Source organism: Schistocerca gregaria, chromosome 6, assembly GCF_023897955.1.
Source record: "Schistocerca gregaria isolate iqSchGreg1 chromosome 6, iqSchGreg1.2, whole genome shotgun sequence".
NCBI lineage: Eukaryota > Metazoa > Arthropoda > Insecta > Orthoptera > Acrididae > Schistocerca > Schistocerca gregaria.
In genome coordinates, this window is record NC_064925.1 from 417737443 (window position 1) to 417761666 (window position 24224).

Sequence of the window (24224 nt, forward strand, 5' to 3'; positions counted from 1 at the left end):
ATCAATTATGGGAAAATGGAAGTCTAATACCTAGAAAATGCAACAGTACCAAACAAGTGACCGATAAAGAGGATGAAATTAATGTTCTAATGGAAGTGACATGAGTCTGCCAAGTGTCCTACGTGTTCTCCATCATGATAAGTGCTATCTACATTATGTCTCTCTCCATCATGAGTTGTATGGATACGGTTGTAGAAACAGTCCTAATTTTCGTACCTGAGCATTAACATAAGATACACCACATTTACTATGTATCTTGACTGACTTTGTCAGATAGAATGGTAAAATGTTAATAGGAACACAATCATAGCAGTTGGTGTGTTTCTAGTTTGCTATGTTAGATGTCCTTTGGTCCTATCGTAAACTATTTTAATCAGTTGTCCCAGATTCAGCCTACGCCTTTTCCTTGAGACGATGTCAATAACTGGTGAATAAACAACCCTTTCGTTCTCTTTCTTGACCTTTATTTCTTCCATGCAAGTTGTTAATTTGTGCCAACTTGCTCAACTTGTTTTGTATGTACAGGGTGATTATAATTAAACTTTCAAAATGCTGTAGAAATAACACCACTGGCCAGAATGAGGTTTAATTGCAACAGAATATTATTGGAGAAGAGGGAAAATGTGTGGCAGATGAAAAAAAATAGTGTGAAAATTGATCAATAGATGCCACTGTATGTGTCAGAATATGTAAATGAAAACACTTGTCATGCGCACAACCCACTGAAGTTGGTATAAACACGCCAGGTACAAGGCTTTTCCTCCTTTCGCGCCTGCGACATTCACTTTGACTATCTCAATGCAGGATCGCTCTTTGCTTGTAAAGCGGAATTACAAGAATGATGACTGTGCACATGTTGCTCTGCAGAAGTTCTGGACACAGAAGGGTTTGAAGGAAGGTGTTGGTCTGTTGACTGCTGTGGGTTAGGAGAAAATGATTCGGAAATTCGAAAGACAGGTTCTTTTGGTGTGCAGCCTGGTAGAGGGAGGAAACGAATTGATTCAATGTCAATGCAAGCAGTGGCCACAGCGACGCAGGAGGAGATGAGTGGTACTGTGCAAACATGTAGTTCATGAATTGCCCGAACTTTAGACATACACATGAGCACGGTGTGTAAAATCTTAACAAAACATCCTTCTTTTCTACCCATTCAAAATTACTCGTGCACAAGTTGCTTCCTGTTGACGTGTCAGCAAAAGAGACCTTTGATTTAGAATTACTTGGTTGCATGGAAGTGGACAATGATTGGCTGTGGAAGATATTGTCGATAGATGAAGCCCACTTCCATCTGACAGGATATGTCAATACACTTTCTCAAATAAGGGCACTGGAAGATCTACATGCAAATCAACCAGTACCACTTCATCCTGAAAAGGTCACTGTGTGGTGCTGGTTAATGGCATCATTTATCACAGGGCCATAATTTTTCGAAAAGTTAGGTGTTTCTGGTCCTGTTACCTGCACCATAACTGGTAAGTGCTATGAATGTCTTTTGCACACCCATCTCATTCCAGCTCTCCAACAGCAGGGATGTGTGAATGGGATCATTTTTATGCAAGATGGTACACTTCCTCACATTGAAAATTCAGTTAAGCAGCTGCTGAAGCACCATTTCAGAAATGCTAGGCGTATCAGCTGCCTCATCCCTACAGCCTGGCCATCCCAATCACTTGATCTTAATCCATGTGAGTTTTGGCTGTAGGGAAATCTAAAAGATGTTATGTGATATGTGATTTATTCATCTCATTACGTACAATTTTCAAATCATTTGATTTGATGTACAGGAGACGTGTCAAGGTTTATAAAAGAAACTTTTTTTACTTTTTTGAGAGAAATACAATAGTTTACATTATATTTTACATTTCTAAGTTACAGCTACAAATGTACATAAAATAGTACAAGTAATACAATCCCTGTGTTCAGACTGTGAAGCTGTCCTCAATGAATTCATCGACAGAATAACAACACTTTTCCACCAGAAGAGCATAGAGCAATCTTTTCAGTGAACCAATCTCCATTTTAACATTGTGTTTAGTGTTCCAATTGCAAACTTAGCTGCATTGAAGGCATGCATTGCACAACACATTCTGAATGTGACACCAGAAGCACTTCGATTAGTTGTGGAATATGCTGTTTCTCGATTTCAATTTGTTGCAGAAAATGTTGGACAGCATATTGAACATGTTTCGCGCCAGTCACATGGAAATTAATAATCTGATTTGATTTTGATTTATGCTTTTTGCAGGTTTTGGCCTCAGGCCAGTTAAAAACCGATGTGAGTGATGCTTTTTATGCAGTTTTTGGTCTCAGGACGATTAAAAACCAATTTTTCCCATCTGATGTGATATGACCTTGCCATGGTGGATGGACTTACTTAACTAACAGTATCACACCTGTACACCCTTACACACTGAGTAGTACAGTTTGTTTAACATCAAATGTACACCTTAGACATTGTTGTTTGATTCATTCGTCACTTGTAGTGACCACTATTAAATTATGATATGTACAGCACCATCTATTGCTACATTTTGTAACTATTTATTTTTCTTCTGCCATATATTTCCCCCCTTTTCCGATAATATTCTGTTGCAATTGACGTCATTCTGGCCAGTGGTGTTATTTCTACAGTGGTTTGAATGTTTAATTATAATCACCCTGTACATTCATTTGAGAAACCAGTTGAAGGTAGAGCAATTTTTGAGTTACCGGTAGGTAATTCCTGTCTGACACTGCAATAGTTGTAGTTGCTAGCACTCTCAGAATAACCATTCTTTGCTGAAAGTGACAATGACCGGAGGCATGGAGGTAGAGGTTTGTGTGTGCCAATTTTCTGTGAACTGTGTTGTTCAGGGATCCATCTACTCTTCTCTTTCCTAACCCATTGTTAAAATACACTCCTGGAAATTGAAATAAGAACACCGTGAATTCATTGTCCCAGGAAGGGGAAACTTTATTGACACATTCCTGGGGTCAGATACATCACATGATCACACTGATAGAACCACAGGCACATAGACACAGGCAACAGAGCATGCACAATGTCGGCACTAGTACAGTGTATATTTACCTTTCGCAGCAATGCAGGCTGCTATTCTCCCATGGAGACGATCGTAGAGATGCTGGATGTAGTCCTGTGGAACGGCTTGCCATGCCATTTCCACCTGGCGCCTCAGTTGGACCAGCGTTCGTGCTGGACGTGCAGACCGCGTGAGACGACGCTTCATCCAGTCCCAAACATGCTCAATGGGGGGCAGATCCGGAGATCTTGCTGGCCAGGGTAGTTGACTTACACCTTCTAGAGTACGTTGGGTGGCACGGGATACATGCGGATGTGCATTGTCCTGTTGGAACAGCAAGTTCCCTTGCCGGTCTAGGAATGGTAGAACGATGGGTTCGATGACGGTTTGGATGTACCGTGCACTATTCAGTGTCCCCTCGACGATCACCAGAGGGGTACGGCCAGTGTAGAAGATCGCTCCCCACACCATGATGCCGGGTGTTGGCCCTGTGTGCCTCGGTCGTATGCAGTCCTGATTGTGGCGCTCACCTGCACGGTGCCAAACACGCATACGACCATCATTGGCAGCAAGGCAGGAGCGACTCTCATCATTGAAGACGACACGTCTCCATTCGTCCCTCCATTCATGCCTGTCGCAACACCACTGGAGGCGGGCTGCACGATGTTGGGGCGTGAGCGGAAGACGGCATAACGGTGTGCGGGACTGTAGCCCAGCTTCATGGAGACGGTTGCGAATGGCTCGCCGATACCCCAGGAGCAACAGTGTCCCTAATTTGCTGGGAAGTGGCGGTGCGGTCCCCTACGGCACTGCGTAGGATCCTACGGTCTTGGCGTGCATCCGTGCGTTGCTGCGGTCCGGTCCCAGGTCGACGGGCACGTGCACCTTCTGCCGACCACTGGCGACAACATCGTTGTACTGTGGAGACCTCACGCCCCACGTGTTGAGCAATTCGGTGGTACCTCCACCCGGCCTCCCGCATGCCCACTATACGCCCTCGCTCAAAGTCTGTCAACTGCACATACGGTTCACGTCCACGCTGTTGCGGCATGCTACCAGTGTTAAAGACAGCGATGGAGCTCCATATGCCACGGCAAACTGGCTGACACTGACGGCGGCGGTGCACAAATGCTGCGCAGCTAGCACCATTCAACGGCCAACACCGCGGTTCCTGTTGTGTCCGCTGTGCCGTGCGTGTGATCATTGCTTGTAGAGCCCTCTCGCAGTGTCCGGAGCAAGTATGGTGGGCCTGACACACCGGTGTTAATGTGTTCTTTTTTCCATTTCCAGGAGTGTATATTCCAGATACTTCTCTGAGTTGCATAATAAATTTTATGTAAGGATAGACAGGATGTGGTGTTCCAAGAAATCTCTAAACAATTTTATTTTTACATTACCATATACCAAATGTATAATACATTGTAAGTCTGAAGTGCATATTTGTTTCACAATTATTTAACAGTAAGACTTTGTTAAGTGAAGTCAGTACAACTGAGTCTCCATGTAGCAATTTAGTCATTCACAGTTCAGCTGTCATTGAAGACTGTTTTGGATGAGCATTCATTCAGAGAGGTTCCTAGAGCCATAATTGCACTAAAATAAGGATGCCATTCTAACCGTTAAATATGAAAATGAAAAGTCACTGGTCGAATACCAATGATGGAAGCAGTAAAGTTAACAACATATCATATGGCTGAGACAAAGCATGTTGTTGTTGTTGTTGTTGTTGTTGTGGTCTTCAGTCCTGAGACTGGTTTGATGCAGCTCTCCATGCTAATCTATCCTGTGCAAGCTCCTTGAATCTCCCAGTACCTACTGCAACCTACATACTTCTGAATCTGCTTAGTGTATTCATCTCTTGGTCTCCCTCTACAATTTTTACCTCTCCCCCATACACACACACTGCCCTCCAATGCTAAATTTGTGATCCCTTGATGCCTCAGGAATGTCCTACCAAACGGTCCCTTCTTCTAATCAAGTTGTGCCACAAACTTCTCCCCCCCCCCCCCCCCCCCCCAATCATAATCAATACCTCCTCATTAATTACGTGATCTACCCATCTAATCTTCAGCATTCTTCTGCAGCACCACATTTCGAAAGCTTCTATTCTCTTCTTGTTCAAACTATTTATTGTCCCTGTTTCACTTCCATACATGGCTACACTCCATACAAATACTTTCAGAAACAACTTCCTGACACTTAAATCTATACTCGACATTAACAAATTTCTCTTCTTCAGAAACACTTTCCTTGCCATTGCCAGTCTACATTTTATATCCACTCTACTTTGACCATCATCAGTTATTTTGCTCCCCAAATAGCAAAACTTCTTTACTACTTTAAGTGTCTCATTTCCTAATCTAATTCCCTCAGCATCACCCGACTTAAGTCGACTACATTCCATTATCCTCGTTTTGCTTTTGTTGATGTTCATCTTATACGCCCCTTTCAAGACACTGTCCATTCCATTCAACTGCTCTTCCAAGTCCTTTGCTGTCTCTGACAGAATTACAATGTCATCAGCGAACCTCAAAGTTTTTATTTCTTCTCTGTGGATTTTAATACCAACCCCGAATTTTTCTTTTGTTTCCTTTACTGCTTGCTCAATATACAGATTGAATAACATCGGGGATAGGCTACAACCCTGTCTCACTCCCTTCCAAACCACTGCTTCCCTTTCATGCCCCTCAACTCTTATAACTGCCATCTGGTTTCTGAACAAATTGTAAATAGCCTTTCGCTCCCTGTATTTTACCCTTGCCACCTTTAGAATTTAAAAGAGAGTATTCCAGTCAACATTGTCAAAAGCTTTCTCTAAGTCTACAAATGCTACAAATGTAGGTTTGCCTTTACTTAATCTATTTTTTAAGATAAGTCATAGGGTCAGTATTGCCTCACGTGTTCCAATATTTCTACCAGTTTTTCCATTCATCTGTAAAGAATTCTCGTTAGTATTTTGCAGCTGTGACTTATTAAACTGATAGTTTGGTAATTTTCACATCTGTGTACACCTGCTTTCTTTGAGATTGGAATTAGTATATTCTTCTTGAAGTCTGAGGGAATTTCGGCTGTCTCATACACCTTGCTCACCAGATGGTAGAGTTTTGTCAGGACTGGCTCTCCCAAGGCCGTCAGTAGTTCCAATGGAATGTTGTCTACTCCCCGGGCCTTGTTTCGACTCAGGTCTTTCAGTGCTCTGTCAAACTCTTCACGCAGTATCGTATCTCCCATTTCATCTTCATCTACATCCTAATCTAGGTGAGTAAATATGTGACATGGAATTGTGAACCATTAGATCGTAGGCTCTGTTTTCATAGAATAGATTGTCAAATGTATCTCATCTTCCCAACAGCCAAACTTCCAGATATTAGATGACATTCCACTGCAGGTCAGGAGAAACATGTGGCATCAATATGATACTGCACAATGTACTGCAACTTGCACATCACCAACCATTTCCAATGGCTGGTTTGAACAAAGGAGACTTCTATTTGGGCTGGCCTGTTTACCAAATTGGACCCTCTTTTTTTTCTCTTGATAAAGCTAAAAGACATTATTTACTAGGGCATATTGACTAGATCTGATATGAAATGCCTGCTGCCTGCACTGAATTTCTGATGTAATACTGGAATGTGTGCTTCAGTTTTTACATAGCAGATGGGAAGTATCTTCTGAAGCTGGTAGTCAGAATTTTGAACAAAATTTTTGAAGGCCAGTTCTCTATCTTTTATCAGAATCAAAAAGATTTGTTTTTTCACTTACTCTCCTTAAATTAGGCCTGACACATGAAGCATACTGCTCCCAGCGGTTACAATTTTCAAACTGCAATGCTCTGTACAAAGTGCACCCCAGGTCTTCTATGTGAGTAATTTTTATTATTAAAATTTTACAAAAGGCCACTTTTTCATGCATCACCTATCAGCTGATGTGACAGCAATCAACTGGTTGACATCAGTCTGCATCACAATAACTTATTATGTGCCAGTTGTCTGCTTTGGGAATCAATAACTTTGTGTTCTTCATACTTCTGACTAATACTTGTCATTGAGGACAATGCACCGTGACCCATTACTTAAGAAGTCTTCAAGTCATTCACATATCTGGGAATCTATTCCACATACTCACACCTTTGTTAACAATCTGCAGCAGTGCACCATGTCAAATACTTATCATAAATCTAGCATATGGAATCCACCTCTTGACCTTTATTCATAATTCTAAGGATATTATGTGAAAAAAGGGTAGGGCAAGCTGAGTTTTTGTGTGAGGTGATGATGTATGAAGCTGGTGTCCTTATGGACAGGAGCTTTTCCATATCAAGAAGCTTTATCATATTTGAACAGATATGTTCAAAAATTCTACTACAAACCGATTTACGGATGTTAGACTGTAATTCTGTGGGTCGGTTCTTTTACCCTTCTTACATATAAGAGGTATGTGTGCACTTTTTCCAATTTCTTGGGACTTTGCACTGGAGGAGAGATTCGTGATAATTTCCAGCTAAGTAATGAGCAAATGACATGGAGCACTCTTTGGAAATCTGAATTTGTATTCCATCCAGATCTGGTGGCTCATTTGTTTTCAACTTTTTCAGTTGCTTCTCTATGCCAGGGATGCTTATTACTATGTCCTCCATGTGGGAGTCTGTGTGATGGTCCAACAATATATGGTCCAACAATATATGATTCTCCTGCGTAAACATTTTCTTTATCTAAATCTCGGCACTATCTATTAATTACAAACACAGACTACTTTCCAATCTTGACTATACCTCTAAGAGGGTGTAGAAATGGCATCGAAAACAGGATGCCAAATTCCAGTTTTGAGGTGCCACACACAAATTACTAAGCCAGAGGTGGATGCACAAAACCATTATCAGGGCAATCCAGCCCTGCCTGCCCTGTCTACCCAGAGCTGCCGTCACCTCTGCAGTTGTGTGAGGCCAATCGATCTTGTCTTGCACCTCTGCCGCCTTCACACAAGGTCACATTGAGTGTATGATGATCCAGTGTTGTCCTGATATGGGGTCCAGCCACTGTGTTGCTGCTTGCTGCTGCCATGCCATTCACTGATCAACAAACTTAAGTCACAAGCTTTGCTTTGAGGGAGAAGATGCTGCTGGGATCAAATGCTGCCCAAAAGCTGCCACTGAAGACTTTTTGTTTGATTTGATCTATGTAGTTTAAAGTGATGCCCACCATGTCACAGGGACAGCTGGAGATGGATCCTGACATGCAACCAAGGCTTGGTCAACTCCTTTTGGAGAATGAAGATCTGAAAAGGTGCCTTAGTAAAGCATTAGTAATTGCAACACTGCAAAATAGCACTGCGCCCACAGCTACCATCACTTCCCTATTTCCAGGGTTACTAGTGCCGGTTCCATACTGCCCTGTAAATGACACTGCAATGGGTTTGCTCACAGCCACCTTCATGGGCAAACCAGGTAGAAATGTCCACACTTTCATACAAAATTTAACAGATGTATGGAAGCTGTCCACAAGGAGTGACAAAGTGTTGGTAGGAGTTGCTAACCTAAAGTTGTATGGAGAGGCACACAGTTATGACAATTATGTGGAAGGCCTCAGAAATAGTAAGCCATCCGATGTCCTCGTAAAAGGGCTAGTGAACAGACATGGAGATAAGCAGTGTTAGCTATTATAGGAGATATCTGTTACGATACCTCAACCTCAGAGCCTCAGACAAGTTTGGCAGTGACTTCTATTCTGCTGAGGAATACACAGTGCCTCTGTTAATCCAGATGATGGTGGCGCAACATGTATGCATTTGTCAGCACAAATGTCAGAACTGGAATCTGCTGGTCACTCCATCCTCATGATGTAATGGGTTCTGTCCCGGTCCAGATGGTATAGCGGGCAGGTTGTGTTGGATGAGCTGGAAGTCCCCTACCTGCCTTCCAGAACATGGCTGGCTATTCCCTCAAGCACTTCTTGTGGTCACCATGTAGACCACTGAAGGGTAACAGCCAGCAGCCAGAGCCTCAGCAGCTCAAGATGCCCACCCAGGGCAGCTTGTTCAGTGACTGAGGACAGCCTCAAACCCAGGAGGCTGTGAGATCACATCTCCATTCTGCCCTTACAGACGGAAGCTTACAGTCCATTGGATGACAATGCCCTGAGATTGAAGGCTGGTTACCCTCTTGCTCCTTACAACGATACAGCAGCAAATTTCAAACCTGCCTTAACACAGCTTAGCACGTCCAAAGAGCAGAACTTGGCAGCTGATTCAGTGGGCCAGTTGGCCATCAAAATTCACCAGCAGATGGTCACTGCAGTTGTCCTGTAACTGAAACAATCGTCATTCTCTCCAGTTCCAGATATGGACAGAATGGTGATATGACTGCTTACTTTGAGCCTCTGTGCTCCCCGCGTAAGTACTTCTGATCTTTTAGGTAGTTTTGATGTGGTGTCTCTTTTTACAAAGGTACCTCTTGCAGACTCCTTGGCACTGATTGGCAATAAGTTTCAGGTGGGAATCATTGCTTTGTTTTGCCATGCTCTCTCCTCAACATATTTTATGTTCATCCAAGAATATTTTAAACAGATTGACGACATCGCCATGGGTAGCCCTTTGTCTCCCTTGGTGGCCAACCTTTTTATGGAGGATTTTGAGGAGAGAGCACTTGATTCAGCAGCCCTCAAACCAACTGTTTTTTGGAGGTACATGGATAACGCTTTCGTAGTGTGGCCTCATGGAGAGAAAAATTAATGGAGTTTTTAGATCACCTCAACTCCATTCATGAGAACATTTGGTTTACCATGGAATTAGAGGAAAATGGTACCCTCCTTTTCTTGGATGTGCAAGTTAGACGGAAGAGTGATGGCTCTCTGGGGCATTCGGTTTATCAAAAGCCCACACATACTGATTTGTATTTAAATTCGTCCAGCTGCCATCACCCATTGCAAACAATGAGTGTACTTAAAACACTTTTACACAGAGCTCATGTAGTGTGGGATGCAGATAGTTTGTCTGAAGAGCTTGCCCACCTGAAGAGGGTTTTAAAAGAGAATGGATATTCTACCCAGCAAATTAGCAAGGCACTTGCAATTAAGCCAAAGAAACAGGGAGTGGAGAAAGAAGAGCACACACCTACTAAATCTTTAGCTTTTCTTCCCATTGTTGGCAATATTTCCTTCAAAATTGCAAAAATCCTTCACGGTTTTGAAGTGAAAGTGATTTTCCGTCCGCCATCAAAGATTTCTGACCTGCTGGGATCAGTGAAAGACGATCTGGTATTGCGGAAGCGGGGAATTTATAAAATACCTTGTCAATGTGGCATGTCATATATAGGACAAATATTGCGAAAAGTAGAAGAATGTTGCACTGAACATCAATGCTGTACTCGCCTTTTGCAGCCTAGCAAGTCTGCAATTGCTGAGCATTGCATTTCCACTGGACACTCAATGGAGTATGACAAGACAACAATTTTGGCCACAGCAACATCCTTTTGGGACTCCATCATAAAAGAATCAGTGGAAATTCGCATGACAGACAATCTTATCAACCATGACAATGGCTACCAGCTAGATAATGCATGGAACCCCATCATCTCTAAGATCTGCTCCAGACGAAGACGTCAGACTACTCCAATGGCCATGGCAATTGACAACGCCGAAGACACCTGAGTTCTGCAGTCCCACCAGTGAGGGCGCTGTTGGTAGGTGGTGTGGTTTGTCTGTCAATATTATTTTGACGCATGTGCGGAATACTCGCTGCACGCTGCATGCTATATATGGCTCACCTGAGGATGGCTGGCAGTTGTCCAGTTGAAATATCGTGGATAGAAGCTAACGACAACTGGCTGCAAGCCCAGAATCTTTTTGAATATTTAGTTTGCCGGGAAAATTTTAAATTTCACATGTAACATATATGTTTTTCAAAGCACGTCAGTGCCCTGTATTGCCCTTGAGTACTCCCCACATGTCTCTAACTTTGTTCATAGTGCCTGACATGCCACAGCTGTGCAAAATTTTAAAAAATTTCCCCAATCCATGTCTATATTTATTCATAGTGCAATATATTTTCTTAGTGACCCATTAATAAGAAATGAAATTTTAGATGGTAAACAGATGAATGTGAAGTGCAGTAATCTTGCACGAGTACGGCAGGAGAGGGTACATTTTTACCAATGTACATAATTTTGGAAGCAGAGTTGTTAAAATTCACTGGAGTGCCATATGTGCAAAGTGTATTAAGTAAATACTGATGAAATAACAGCATCCCATGGTAAGAAACATCCTGAAAGAACAAGTTACATAAACGCTACTTAAGTTACGTCAACTATAGCAGGGCAACTTGAAAAGAAACTTGAACTCCTATGTTAGGCAGATCAGGATGTATTGTGCCCCAATCTAGTCAAATTTGCAAGTTTGTTTGAAGGACATAAACAACTTGCAGCAACCTTCTCAATGTACCATGAGATTTCTACAGGTGATGCTAGGACTATATCCCATAAACCTTATCGCTTACCATATCACTTGCAGCTTGTAGTAAGAAGAAATAAAACCACTAGTGGGGAAAAGGCTTGCTGTATTTGTGGAGATATGAGAGTGTTTAATCAGATCATGAAACCAGATACTTATCTCCTTCCAAGGATTGATGACACTTTGGATCACCTTTGCAAATTCAAATTCTTCACTGCCTTAGATATTAGCTCTGGCTACTATCAAATTCCCATACAACAGATCACAAAAAGACTGCTTTTGTTGTGCCCTCTGAGTATTACAAATATGTAATAAGGCCATTTGGCCTCCAAAACACTGGATGACATAACTGTCATTGCAAGTATGATGATAGAACATGCAGAATGACTAGGAAATCTTGTAACTTGTATTAGTAATACTAATCTAAATTTGAAACTAGAAAAGTGCACTTTGCCGCACTCACAAGTGAACTATCAAGTCCACTTCATTTTGGCAGATGGTGTAGGACCAGATCCATGGTTAATGGACACAGTGGACAATTTTGTCGCACTGAGGTACGTTAAAGAAATGCAATAATTTCTCAGATTAACAAATTACTTGTGGAAAACCATGTAGCCACCACAAAACTGCTCACAAAATTACTATAGAAGGGGACTCCTTTTGTCTGTGTCAGATTGAAAGAAATTCGTACAAGTTCACCCACCTGACTTATATGAATTTTGTGCTGCCTTTAATCTTGTCATGTGATGATAGCAACATAGCTGTAAAATACAAGATGGTAAAGAAAAACAAATTGGTTATGTATAAAGTCAACTGAACCAAGTTGAACTAAACTACAACACCCTAGGAAACGAACTTCTGGCATTTGTTTTTGGCACTTATTACTTTTGGTGTTACCTACATTGATAACAATTCACAGGAGTTACATATCATGCAGCTTTACAATTGCTTTTATGTTTAAATGATCCCAGCAGCATACCTGTTAGATGGACCTTAAAACTTATTGAATATGACTATATAGTCAAACACAAGTCTAGGAAGTTAAACCAAAATGCAAATGCACTGAGTGAAAATTAAGATCATGCAAGTAGACAATGTTCTTGCTGAGGAATTAAAAACAGGCATGGGAATCTGGTCACATGAAAAGAAAGATGTTGACGAATAATTTCAAAATTGTCTTCCATTTGATAAGAGAGTGCAAGGATGAAGACCAAATACAGCTCTTCATACTTTGCTTGAGGCGGTAGGACCTTATGTCCAACCAATGAAGAGGAGAATTGCGCCATTTCACCCTAAGAAAAATGTCATGTTTGAACACATTCATAAAACACTTGTCAAAATGTTGTATTATTGCATGAACAGCTCACAATCAGACTGGGATGTACTAGTGCCATTTTTAATTTCATAATACAATTTAGGATACATGTAGCAATAGGGCTGAGTTCCTTTGAGGTTGTTTATGGCTGCAAATGAGAACCCTTTTTGAGATAGAGAAGTTGCCACCTGGAATACACTCCAGCAAAGTGAAGAACCTGGATAAGAGATTAAAGTTCATTTGGAGGAGAGTTCAGTACAACAATGCAGCAACAACATGGATGCAATTGCTCCATAGTCAAAAGAATGCTAGGATGCCGCTACTCTAAGTAGGACATTATGTAATGTTATGGCAAACTGCCATGAAACCGGGCAGAACTAAGAAATTTATGTCCCACTAGTAGGGACCATTTCAGATTTTGTGCTTCACGTTGTCCGTCAATGCCAAATTACAGCTCCTAGATTGGAAGATTGTAGTTAATTTTGATTATTTCATTGAATATTAAGGTAGCAATATACCATATCCTGTAGTGTTCCTGCAAAACTCAGAAAGAGCCGTTCAGCATGGACTAGGGTTCAAGATCAAGAACTAATTTTATTGTAAGTCTTAGGCGGGAGGTAGACTTAATAGTCTGGTTGACAGCAGCATCTTTAATAACCTGATTTGTAAGAAGAGGCCAGAGTCTCTGCAGACTTGCTTTAGCTTGTCCGCCACTTCTTTAGCTGTAGTGGTATCTTGCAGATAAACAAATATTGACAGATGAACAGACAGTATAATTTTGGATCCTGTTGTGCACATTTGAGTTACAGCCATTATTTTGTCAGTGATGTAATCCCACAATTATTTGTATTGTAGGTAAGTTTGCATAGCAAATTGTCACATACTATATTTTCCTCTTTATATCTGTTTTTCAACTAAGTGGTATTTAGAGAAATCACTGTATTGCTGCAAGCTGCCACTTATTTCCACTAGCCACTGTTTTCTTGGTTTGTTTTTTAGAATAGCACACTGGGGATTAGGGATGGTCGTAGGGGCAATGGAGGAGTGGGGGGAAAGGGGTTTGGATCCACAACCTGTTAGAAAAGTAATTTTCAGGCAGTATCTGATTGAAAAGAACACATTTACTGCATATACATCAACAAAAATGAAACTGTAACATGGACTTCTGCAACAAGATTTTACATAGAGTGAAAAACAAAGAATGTCTATAGTTAACAAGACAGACATATATTATAAATTCATGCAGAAATCAATGGCTGAGAATTACCCTACAGATGTGCTGGGTTGTGAGATCAGTTCCATATACAAAAGATATAACTGAAGTATGAAGTACCTTATGTCTTGCACTGTACAGCAGCTTGGGGAGGATATCGTAGATGTAAAGAAACAAAATTAAAACTGGAGGGGTCAGTGTAAGAAATTGCTAAGCCACAGAGTCGATTTTCAGTTGCTATGTTGTTATATATTTGGCTAAATTGAAAGACAAGAGGATAAGTACAAAAAGACAAAACAAGCTATGTATTAGAAAGCTCTTTCCAGCAGTACATGTGGGAAAACTTGTTAACAGCATGTTGAAAACACAACAGTTTATGCATTCAAGCTAACTCTTACTAGATTGTGGGTTAACCACTTTTTCCACTGATCCCTACATGATGATGATGATGATGAAGATGTTTGGAGATTATGGCTGCTCAACAGTGAGGTCATCAGTGCCCTTACACTCATTCAAACATGTGAATGTGGCTAAAACTATAAAAAAAAAAACACTCTGATCTCTTCAATTACACTTGCACACTGTGTACGCCGACACAAATAATACGTTAAAAGTTCATCTGTTGTGAAAAATTGACAAATGTTCTTTTAAACTCACAGCATTAGTAAGTAGAGCACATTAACAAGAAAGTTAAAATTACAAAGAAATATTACCTGTAATGGGATATCATAGTTAAGTTCAAACTTTTTGACTTTTTCAGTCCATGGCATGAAAGCTTTTGTCTCATTATCTATGAAGTAATTAAAAACAGTGCCTTGAGGAGGTAATTTGATACTTTTGAATTCATTTGTCCACCATTTAGTAAATTCAACTCTGTGGTCCACCAGCTATAAACAGAAACCTCATTGAGTAGATTCCTTAAATCATAAAAAATAAAGTAAAATAATTCAATGACACGCCATAATTATACAAAAGAAACACCACAGTGGCATTCTAGAAGGAGACAGTACTTCTAATTAGGAAGCTATCTGAAGAACAAATTGCATTTTCATGTAGCATGTGAAGTAATAGGACAACAGACCAGTCATTATACTTACTTACGCAGTACTCAGGTGTGCTTTGTAGTTAAATAAATAGCCACAGGGTGTTTTTTTTTTTTTTTTTTTTTTTTTTGCCCACAATAGTCACTCAAAATGAGCTCTACAATTGAAAATCCTACCAAATGCAAGAGCTTTTCAGTGATGTGGTGTTTAGTGGCGCAAAAATCTCCCCAAACAGTTGACACACTCTGTGAAATTTGTTCTCAATAAGAGTAAAATGTGAAGTGTCAAAGTGTTATGCATCAATATTGTCATTTGTTTGAGAATGGAGAGATGAAATTCAGATAACAGAAAAGGCTTTCCGTCAGCAACAAACTAGTTTGGCAAACTGACAGAAAATTCCTGAAAAGCAGCAACTGCCAAGCAACTTTCATACATTATGCATGTTTTGCAAGAGATTGTGATGCAGGACATAACAGTTGTGTGCTTGTTGTATTCAAAGACTCGTAAATCTCAGAAGGTGATGACTTCTTTGGACTTTTGTTTTCACTATGATGTGATGGACTGCTAAATAGAATCATGACTTAGGTTTTCTATGTTAATGTGCAGACAAAACTGCAATCGATGGTGTGAAGTCATATCACCTCACCCAACAAGCCTATAAAAAGCACACTTAAAACTGTCACCCAGAAATATTATGACTACTGTGTTTTGATATGGTAAAGGAACCACATCTGTTGATTTTATGGAGCATGGAAGAACAATTAAGTGTGAAGCTTACAGTGATGCATTAAGGTAATTGAGAAGTCTTCAAAGCAAACAACTAGGTCTCTTTATATGGTGTCATGTTCACGTACAACAATGCTCCACAACACATTGTCCAGCAAGGATAAGAATTGTAACAGCAGTTGAAATATGACATTTTTCAACATTCACATTAGTGCTCAGTCCTGGATTGAACTGATTTCTACCTCATCATAAACTTCTGAACTCTTGCAAGAAGTATTGCAAGAAACAACAAATTTTACTGGAACAACATGCAAGAAATATCTTTCCTTGTCCTTAAGGAGGCACTAACATCCTCTTCATTTCCAGCATTGTATGACAAGAATGCCAAGACAGAACCTCACATTGATACAAATGGGTTTGGAACAACAGCAGTTCTAGTACAAATTCGGGAAGGTGCTCAAGAGGTGATTGCTTATGCTCTCAGAATATGCTCTTAGCATGTGATAAACTGCTCTAAAACTGAGAAAGAGTGGCTTGCAGTTGTTTGGGGCATCAACAAATTCTGGCTACTTTTAGCTGATAAACCATTTGCCATTGTAAAGGACCATTCTCTCTGTTGGCTGAATAGCTGGAAGGATCCATTAGATCAAATGCCAAGACGGGCACTGAAGCTTCAAGAGTACAATGTCACAATGGTATACAAAAGCAGTCACAACAGAAGGATGGTGATTGCCTTTCAAAGAACCCTTTCACAGAACACAGCAACACTGATGACATCTGTCATTGCTGCATTGAATGACATGGCTGCTGAACAAAGGAAAATCCAGCATAGCTGAAAAGCAAAGAAGCCCCTGAAGAAAGGGGAACTCTTCAAAGGGGAATCCCAGTCAACTGATGGAGTACTGGATAAGAGGAACTGTGATCCAATGGGGCAAAAATGCACATCTGTGGCCAGCTATTCTTCAGTGTTTTCATGACAATCCAACTTAGCATTCATGAAGACTCTAGAAAGAATCAGATGCAGTATCACTGGCCAGGTCTGTGAGCCACTATGAGGAATGCCAATGACAGAGAATCATACTACAACTACCTCTGGAACATCTAGTCTCAATCTGCCTGCAGCAGTGCCATTCCACCGCGTTTGGAATTGGCCTCGGCCTCTTGGAAAGGCTTCCAGAAATGGCAAATGGGAATCAATGCAAAATAGTCTGCTCTGACTAGTACCTTACCTGTTATTATGTCACCAAAAGATGTACTGTCTGCCGAAGCTTCAAAAATTTCAACGTTCCGTGCAGAAGACATAATTATGTAACACAGAGTGCTCCTTGTGTTGACCTCTGATCATGGAAAAGGCTTCCAATCAAGACTAGTTATCACAGTCACCGCTTCAACTGTACAATGCTTAGGATGACTAGGTTAAACACCTCATCACCAAGACCAAAGAAACAGGACAGTTGACTTTCATAAGGAACCTGTACACACAGTAGAAAGACTGTGAATGCTATAAGGTCAAGCACCAGCCAGTGAAATTCAGACCAGGTATAAATTTTTATGTCTGTATGGAATATAGGACTATCAGAAAAATTACCAAACCCCAGTTTTGGACTGTACCACATCCTTCACTGACTGTTGAGCATCACACACGAAGTCAATCATTATGACCCTTCTTCAAAAAACAAAAGAACAGACATGTCTATATCCTCCATATGAAGCCCTACTGTGGTCCAGAAGTTCAAAGAAACTAAAGACCTTCTCAATAGTCAAGCAGTGCCAATGCTTATCATAACAAAAAAGTAACAACATGACCAAAATGTGAAAATCCACCATTTTGAGGACCATTGAAAAGATCTAGATCCATTGTGTTGAAGCTAGCTCCAATGAGAACTTCCAAAACAGTAGGTCGCTGTTTATCCAAAAGAGGGAGCAATGCCATTAACTATGGTGCATGCATTGTGGTGAAGTGGTTGGCATGCCATTTCAAACTCAACCTTCATCAATTTGTTATTTAGAATTCATCATTTTTGGAAGCTTCTAGAAATATGTTTTTAATGTTTGTATATTCTGGAATATTCAATGTTTGTACAACAGCATTCTGCAGTATTCTATGTTAGTATAAATAACTGAAATCTCCATTCCAATGGTCATTTTTTCTGGCTGTATGTTAGCATCAATAATAAATATACATTCAGTACTAAATATTGAACTTGATGACACTGACTTCATATTTGGACTTGCTTGTAGTTTAGATGTGAAAGTACTAAGAGATTGCCTATGAAATTAATTCAGAGCAAAAAGAAAAATATATAACTATTGGCTGTAGTCTCCCATTGTTCTACTGCCTCATCCCAACTCTGGGAGAAGGTAAAATAATAATTATGAATGGAGTCATTTTAAAATATTGCTTACCTGATCTTGAAATAATGCAGATCCAAATGCCCAAATGCATGCAAATACAAAATACACTTCATACCATTCATTTGGACATTCTGGAGGCAGATTTGTTGGTGTGAGCAAACAATCAAGGAGATGGCATAACATCTGGATGTGTGATATGTCAGGAATAGGTGTAATTTTTTTAAACTTTAAACGTACTGCATCCAGGCAAGGTGGAACATATTTTTCAAACAAAGTGGTAAGATTTCGCTTTTCTGTCTCTGTCTCCCTTTTATCAATCCAACTTGCAACAAATCTAGAACAAACAGAGCATTAAATACACTTAACTGAAATCCATAACAAAGAGATGTAAGATAACTGTAAGCACACTGGGGCATAATAATATACAGCACTGCATGCCAAGCTAACAAGGAGAAATCTAGCGCGAGTCCAAAAACAGACATTAAATTAAAATAGAAAGTTGATAACCAATTAAGCTACTTACGGACCCCAGCCTAGATCCTGCGGGTTTATGTAAAGTATTCCTGCTCGAGAAACGGTAGCTGGAGTAGCAGTTCTCAAGTTTGAAATTTCGAATAGTAGGCGCATCATTGGTGTAAGGGCAATTCTTTCATTACTAGCTAGTGTCAAGACCTTATTGTCATCCATCACAGTATTAAGAGATTCAATCCACATTGGATCAATGTCTCCATCAAGCATGATCCACTTCGGACCATCACCAGCTAAGTTGGCTTGATCACGCATGATAACTGAGAACAAACCTGAGGGAGGGAAAAAAGAGGAAAATGAAACCACACACAAAGAAAAAATATGAAAGAATATCAGTTACCTGGGTAGGTGCTTTCTGTCAGCTGCTTTTCCTGCTTGGACTGTACAGTTCCCACATTCCAGCCTTTCCTAGGTCTCTTTTCTTCTTTCCGAGAGGTACCACACTGACACTTTGAAGTATTCTGTTATGATCAGCACATCTTATATTACCGTATTATTCATTTTGTTTCCTTTCTAACCACTACACCAATGTTGTTCTATTCCAATCATTTGCGTGTACATTCAGTCTTACATTGATTTTGTGATACCTTATCTAATACATTCACTGCATGAAGTTTGTGTCAGTCCCCTCATTTCTCCCACATACAATACTGTGTTTTCCATAATACTCATAAAGTTGCTTTTTGTAACTGTTGGGGATATTTCCAGTTCACAATACTGGATGTAACTGTTAAATCATGAACTTTTCTTTTCTTCTCTCCCCCTCCCCTCCACCCCTCTCATTCTTGTTACATATCTTTTTCTCATCTTGATCATTCATTCCACTCATCATTAGTGCAAAACTTAAGTATTGTGTGAGATTATACTGTAAATAATTTCCTTCTTGGTGTTTAAGTCATGACTCTCTGCATGAATAGGCCTATACTGAATATCTTCAACATTTATCTCCCTACCCCATTCCTCATATTACTCTTCCAATTTTCTAAACATATAACTTATGTCTTCTTCATCCTTGTCACTCAGTTGTCTGGAAACAGTACATTATTTATACTTTAGTTTACACTCATGGACCCTTGCTCTTAAATTTCCTCCTACAATTTTTATAAGCCTTATCAATAAATATTTTGAAAACTGAACACCTGCCATAATGGGACCAAGGAATGGTTCCATTCAAAAGTAACCAATCACCACACATGTTAAGGTATTTATCCTACTGGGAGACAAGACTATCAATTCCTGTTTCACAGAAAGCAGTTGGCTGCTGATGAATCCCCAGCTGCATCCACTCTTTCACTTTTATGTGAGACTGAAACTGATGTCCATACGTCTTTCTTCAAGTCACCAAAGAAGCAAAAAACACATGATGAAAGATCCAGACTGTATGGAGGATTTTGCAGTGTCTCCGAACCAAACTGCCACGGCATAGCCTTAGTTTGATTGGCAGCGTGTGGACAGGCATTATCATGCAACAGGATGATTCCAACCAATAGTATTTTTACTTTACAGTACATCACAGTTTCTGCAAAGTGCCTTCGTAGCACTGTGCAATGATTGTGGTTCTATGGTCAAGGAACTTGAGCAACGGAAGCAACCTGTTGCATGATAGTGCCTGCTCCCATAATGCCAATTGGATGATGGCTATGCTTTGGATGATGGCTATGCTTTGCCAGTTTGGTTGGGAAATATTGCACCATACTTCGTACAGTCCAGACCTTTCAATGTGTGATTTTCACATCTTTGGCAATGTGGAGAGAGAAATGCACAGACACCAGTTTCAGTTAGATGAGAAAGCAAAAGGGGGGTGTGGCTGTGAATCCATTAGTGGCCAACCACTTTCTACAAAACAGTAACTGATCATCTTGTCTCCCGGTGGGATAAATATCTTAACATGTATGGCAATTACTTTTAAATGGAACCATTCCATAGTCCCACTGCAGCAGGTGTTTGGTTTTCATGTGACTGCCCCTTATATTACTCTGATGCAACTTTAAGACAAATTTCATTTACTATGTGTTAAAAATGAACTGAAGATAGTTTTTCTTACCAAGATCCAACTGAATGTGTTAAGTCTGAACATGGTGCCAGAAAAAACATCGTGAAACAAATATGCATTTCAGACTTACAATGTATTATACATTTGGTATTTGGTCATGTGAAAATAAAATAGTTTAGAGATTTCTTGGAACACCACATCCTGTCTATCCTTATTTATTATGCAACTCAGAGAAGTATCTGGAATATATTTTAACAATGGGTTAGGAAAGAGAAGAGTAGATGGATCCCTGAACAACACAGTTCACAGAAAATTGGCACACACAAACCTCTACCTCCATGCCTCCGGTCATTGTCACTTTCAGCAAAGAATGGTTATTCTGAGAGTGCTAGCAACTACAATTATTGCAGTGTCAGACAGGAATTACCTACCGGTAAATCAAAAATTGCTCTACCTTCAACTGGTTTCTCAAATTAATGTACAGGGTGCTTATAATTAAACATTCAAACCACTGTAGAAATAACACCACTGGCCAAGATGACGTCAATTGCAACAGAATATTATCAGAAAAGGGGGAAAATATATGGCAGAAGAAAAATAAATAGTTACAAAATGTAGCAATAAATGGTGCTGTACATATCATAATTTAATAGTGGTCAACTACAAGTGACGAATGAATCAAACAACAATGTCTAAGATGTACATTTGATGTTAAACAAACTGTACTACTCAGTGTGTAAGGATGTACAGGTGTGATACTGTTAGTTAAGTAAGCCCATCCACCATGGCAAGGTCATATCACATCAGACGGGAAAAATCGGTTTTTAATTGTCCTGAGGCCAAAAACTGCATAAAAAGCATCACTCACACTGGTTTTTAACTGTCCTGACGCCAAAACCTGCATAAAAAGCATAAATCAAAATCAAATCAGATTATTAATTTCTATGTGACTGGCGCGAAACATGTTCAATATGCTGTCCACCATTTTATGCAACAAATTGAAATCGAGAAACAGCATATTCCACAACTAATCGAAGTGCTTCTGGTGTCACATTCAGAATGTGTTGTGCAATGCATGCCTTCAATGCAGCTAAGTTTGCAATCAGAACACTAAACACAATGTTAAAATGGAGATTGGTTCACTGAAAAGATTGCTCTTTGCCCTTCTGGTGGAAAAGTGTTGTTATTCTGTCGATGAATTCATTGAGGACAGCTTCACAGTCTGAACACAGGGATTGTATTATATGTATTATTTTATGTGCATGTGTAGCTGTAACTTAGAAAAGTAAAATATAATGTAAACTTTTGTATTTCTCTCAAAAAAGTAAAAAAAGTTTCTTTTATAAACCTTGACACGACTCCTGTACATCAAATCAAATGATTTGAAAATTGTACGTAATGAGATGAATAAATCACATATCACATAACATCTTTTAGATTTCCCTACAGCCAAAACTCACATGGATTAAGATCAAGTGATTGGGATGGCCAGGCTGTAGGGATGAGGCAGCTGATACGCCTAGCATTTCTGAAATGGTGCTTCAGCAGCTGCTTAACTGGTTTTTCAATGTGAGGAAGTGTACCATCTTGCATAAAAATGATCCCATTCACACATCCTCGCTGTTGGAGAGCTGGAATGAGATGGATGTGCAAAAGACATTCATAGCACTTACCAGTTATGGTGCAGGTAACAGGACCAGAAACACCTAACTTTTCGAAAAATTATGGCCCTGTGATAAATGATGCCATTAACCAACACCACACAGTGACCTTTTCAGGATGAAGTGGTACTGGTTGATTTGCATGTAGATCTTCCAGTGCCCGTATTTGAGAAAGTGTATTGACATATCCTGTCAGATGGAAGTGGGCTTCATCTATCGACAATATCTTCCACAGCCAATCATTGTCCACTTCCATGCAACCAAGTAATTCTAAATCAAAGGTCTCTTTTGCTGACAGGTCAACAGGAAGCAACTTGTGCACATGAGTAATTTTGAATGGGTAGAAAAGAAGGATGGTTTGTTAAGATTTTACACACCGTGCTCATGTGTATGTCTAAAGTTCGGGCAATTCATGAACTACATGTTTGCACAGTACCACTCATCTCCTCCTGCGTCGCTGTGGCCACTGCTTGCATTGACATTGAATCAATTCGTTTCCTCCCTCTACCAGGTTGCACACCAAAAGAACCTGTCTTTCGAATTTCCGAATCATTTTCTCCTAACCCACAGCAGTCAACAGAACAACACCTTCCTTCAAACCCTTCTGTGTCCAGAACTTCTGCAGAGCAACATGTGCACAGTCATCATTCTTGTAATTCCGCTTTACAAGCAAAGAGTGATCCTGCATTGAGATAGTCAAAGTGAATGTTGCAGGCGCGAAAGGAGGAAAAGCCTTGTACCCAGCGTGTTTATACCAACTTCAGTGGGTTGTGCACATGACAAGTGTTTTCATTTACATATTCTGACACATACAGATTCTGACACATACAGTGCCATCTATTGATATATTTTCACACTATTTTTTTCATCTGCCACACGTTTTCCCCCTTCTCCAATAATATTCTGTAGCAATTATACGTCATTCTGACCAGTGGTGTTATTTCTACAGCATTTTGAAAGTTTAATTATAATCACCCTGTACATAAAAAACAAGTTGAGCAAGTATACTGGCAGAAATTAACAACGTGCATGGAAGAAATAAAGGTCAAGAAAGAGAAAGAAAAGGTTGTTTATTCACCAGTTACTGACATCGTCTCAAGGAAAAGGGGTAGGCTGTATCTGGGACAACCGATTAAAATAGTTTATGATAGGACCAAGAACATCTAACATAGCAAACTAGAAACACACCAACTGCTACGATTGTGTTCCTATTAACATTTTAACTTTTCCTTCTACTTATTCACTTCTCATAAAGTAACATATATAATATACATGCTAACATGTACATCAAGTCAATAGTTAGGCTGAGTTACACTTAAATTTAGTACCAAAGTTATTATTTTGAATGTGCTGATTCCATTAGAGAGCATAGTTTTCATGACTAACTGAAAAGAATACTAAGTTTGTCATATGCAAAATCTTGTGAGCTAATTGACATATTAGGATAAGTTGGCCTACACCATTAGAAAGGCTGGCACCTCAACTTTGCAGTATTATAATTAAATTTATATAAAATTAATTATCTTCAGAGATAATTGACATTGAAAATCTGGATGGTCACAATTTACAAATACAAATTTTACTCTTATGCTTGTTAGATTCTGCACTTCGACACTATAATTTTGTTACCCTAATTTTTATGTACAAGATGATGTACTTCAATAATGGATTAAGTCACTAATTAATATTTGCATAATTCATCATAATATAAAATAATTTTAAATATGGCTGCTATACTTGTTAGTATGGTATTCCTAATGCATATGCTCAAAAATGGTTTAATGAACTTTTATAAGTTACTAATCTTCAACATATTTTATAAACCACATTACTGCCTTAGGTTGTTGTTGTGGTGGTGGACTTCAGCCCAGAGATTGGTTTGATGCAGCTCTCCAAGCTACTCTATCCTGTGCAAGTTTTTTCATCTCC

General features: G+C 39.7%; 1 protein-coding gene across 1 annotated transcript in view; it reads right to left on the minus strand.

Moving 5' to 3' along the window:
* Nucleotides 1-24224, minus strand: part of LOC126277970 (dynein beta chain, ciliary-like) — a 694172-nt gene that overhangs the window by 137410 nt on the left and 532538 nt on the right. The window contains exons 27-29 of the mRNA XM_049977623.1: nucleotides 18637-18913; nucleotides 18165-18447; nucleotides 14703-14876 (exon numbers count right to left, since the gene is read on the minus strand). Of these exons, the coding sequence (XP_049833580.1) occupies nucleotides 14703-14876; nucleotides 18165-18447; nucleotides 18637-18913 (734 nt within the window). The remainder of the gene's footprint in view (nucleotides 1-14702; nucleotides 14877-18164; nucleotides 18448-18636; nucleotides 18914-24224) is intronic.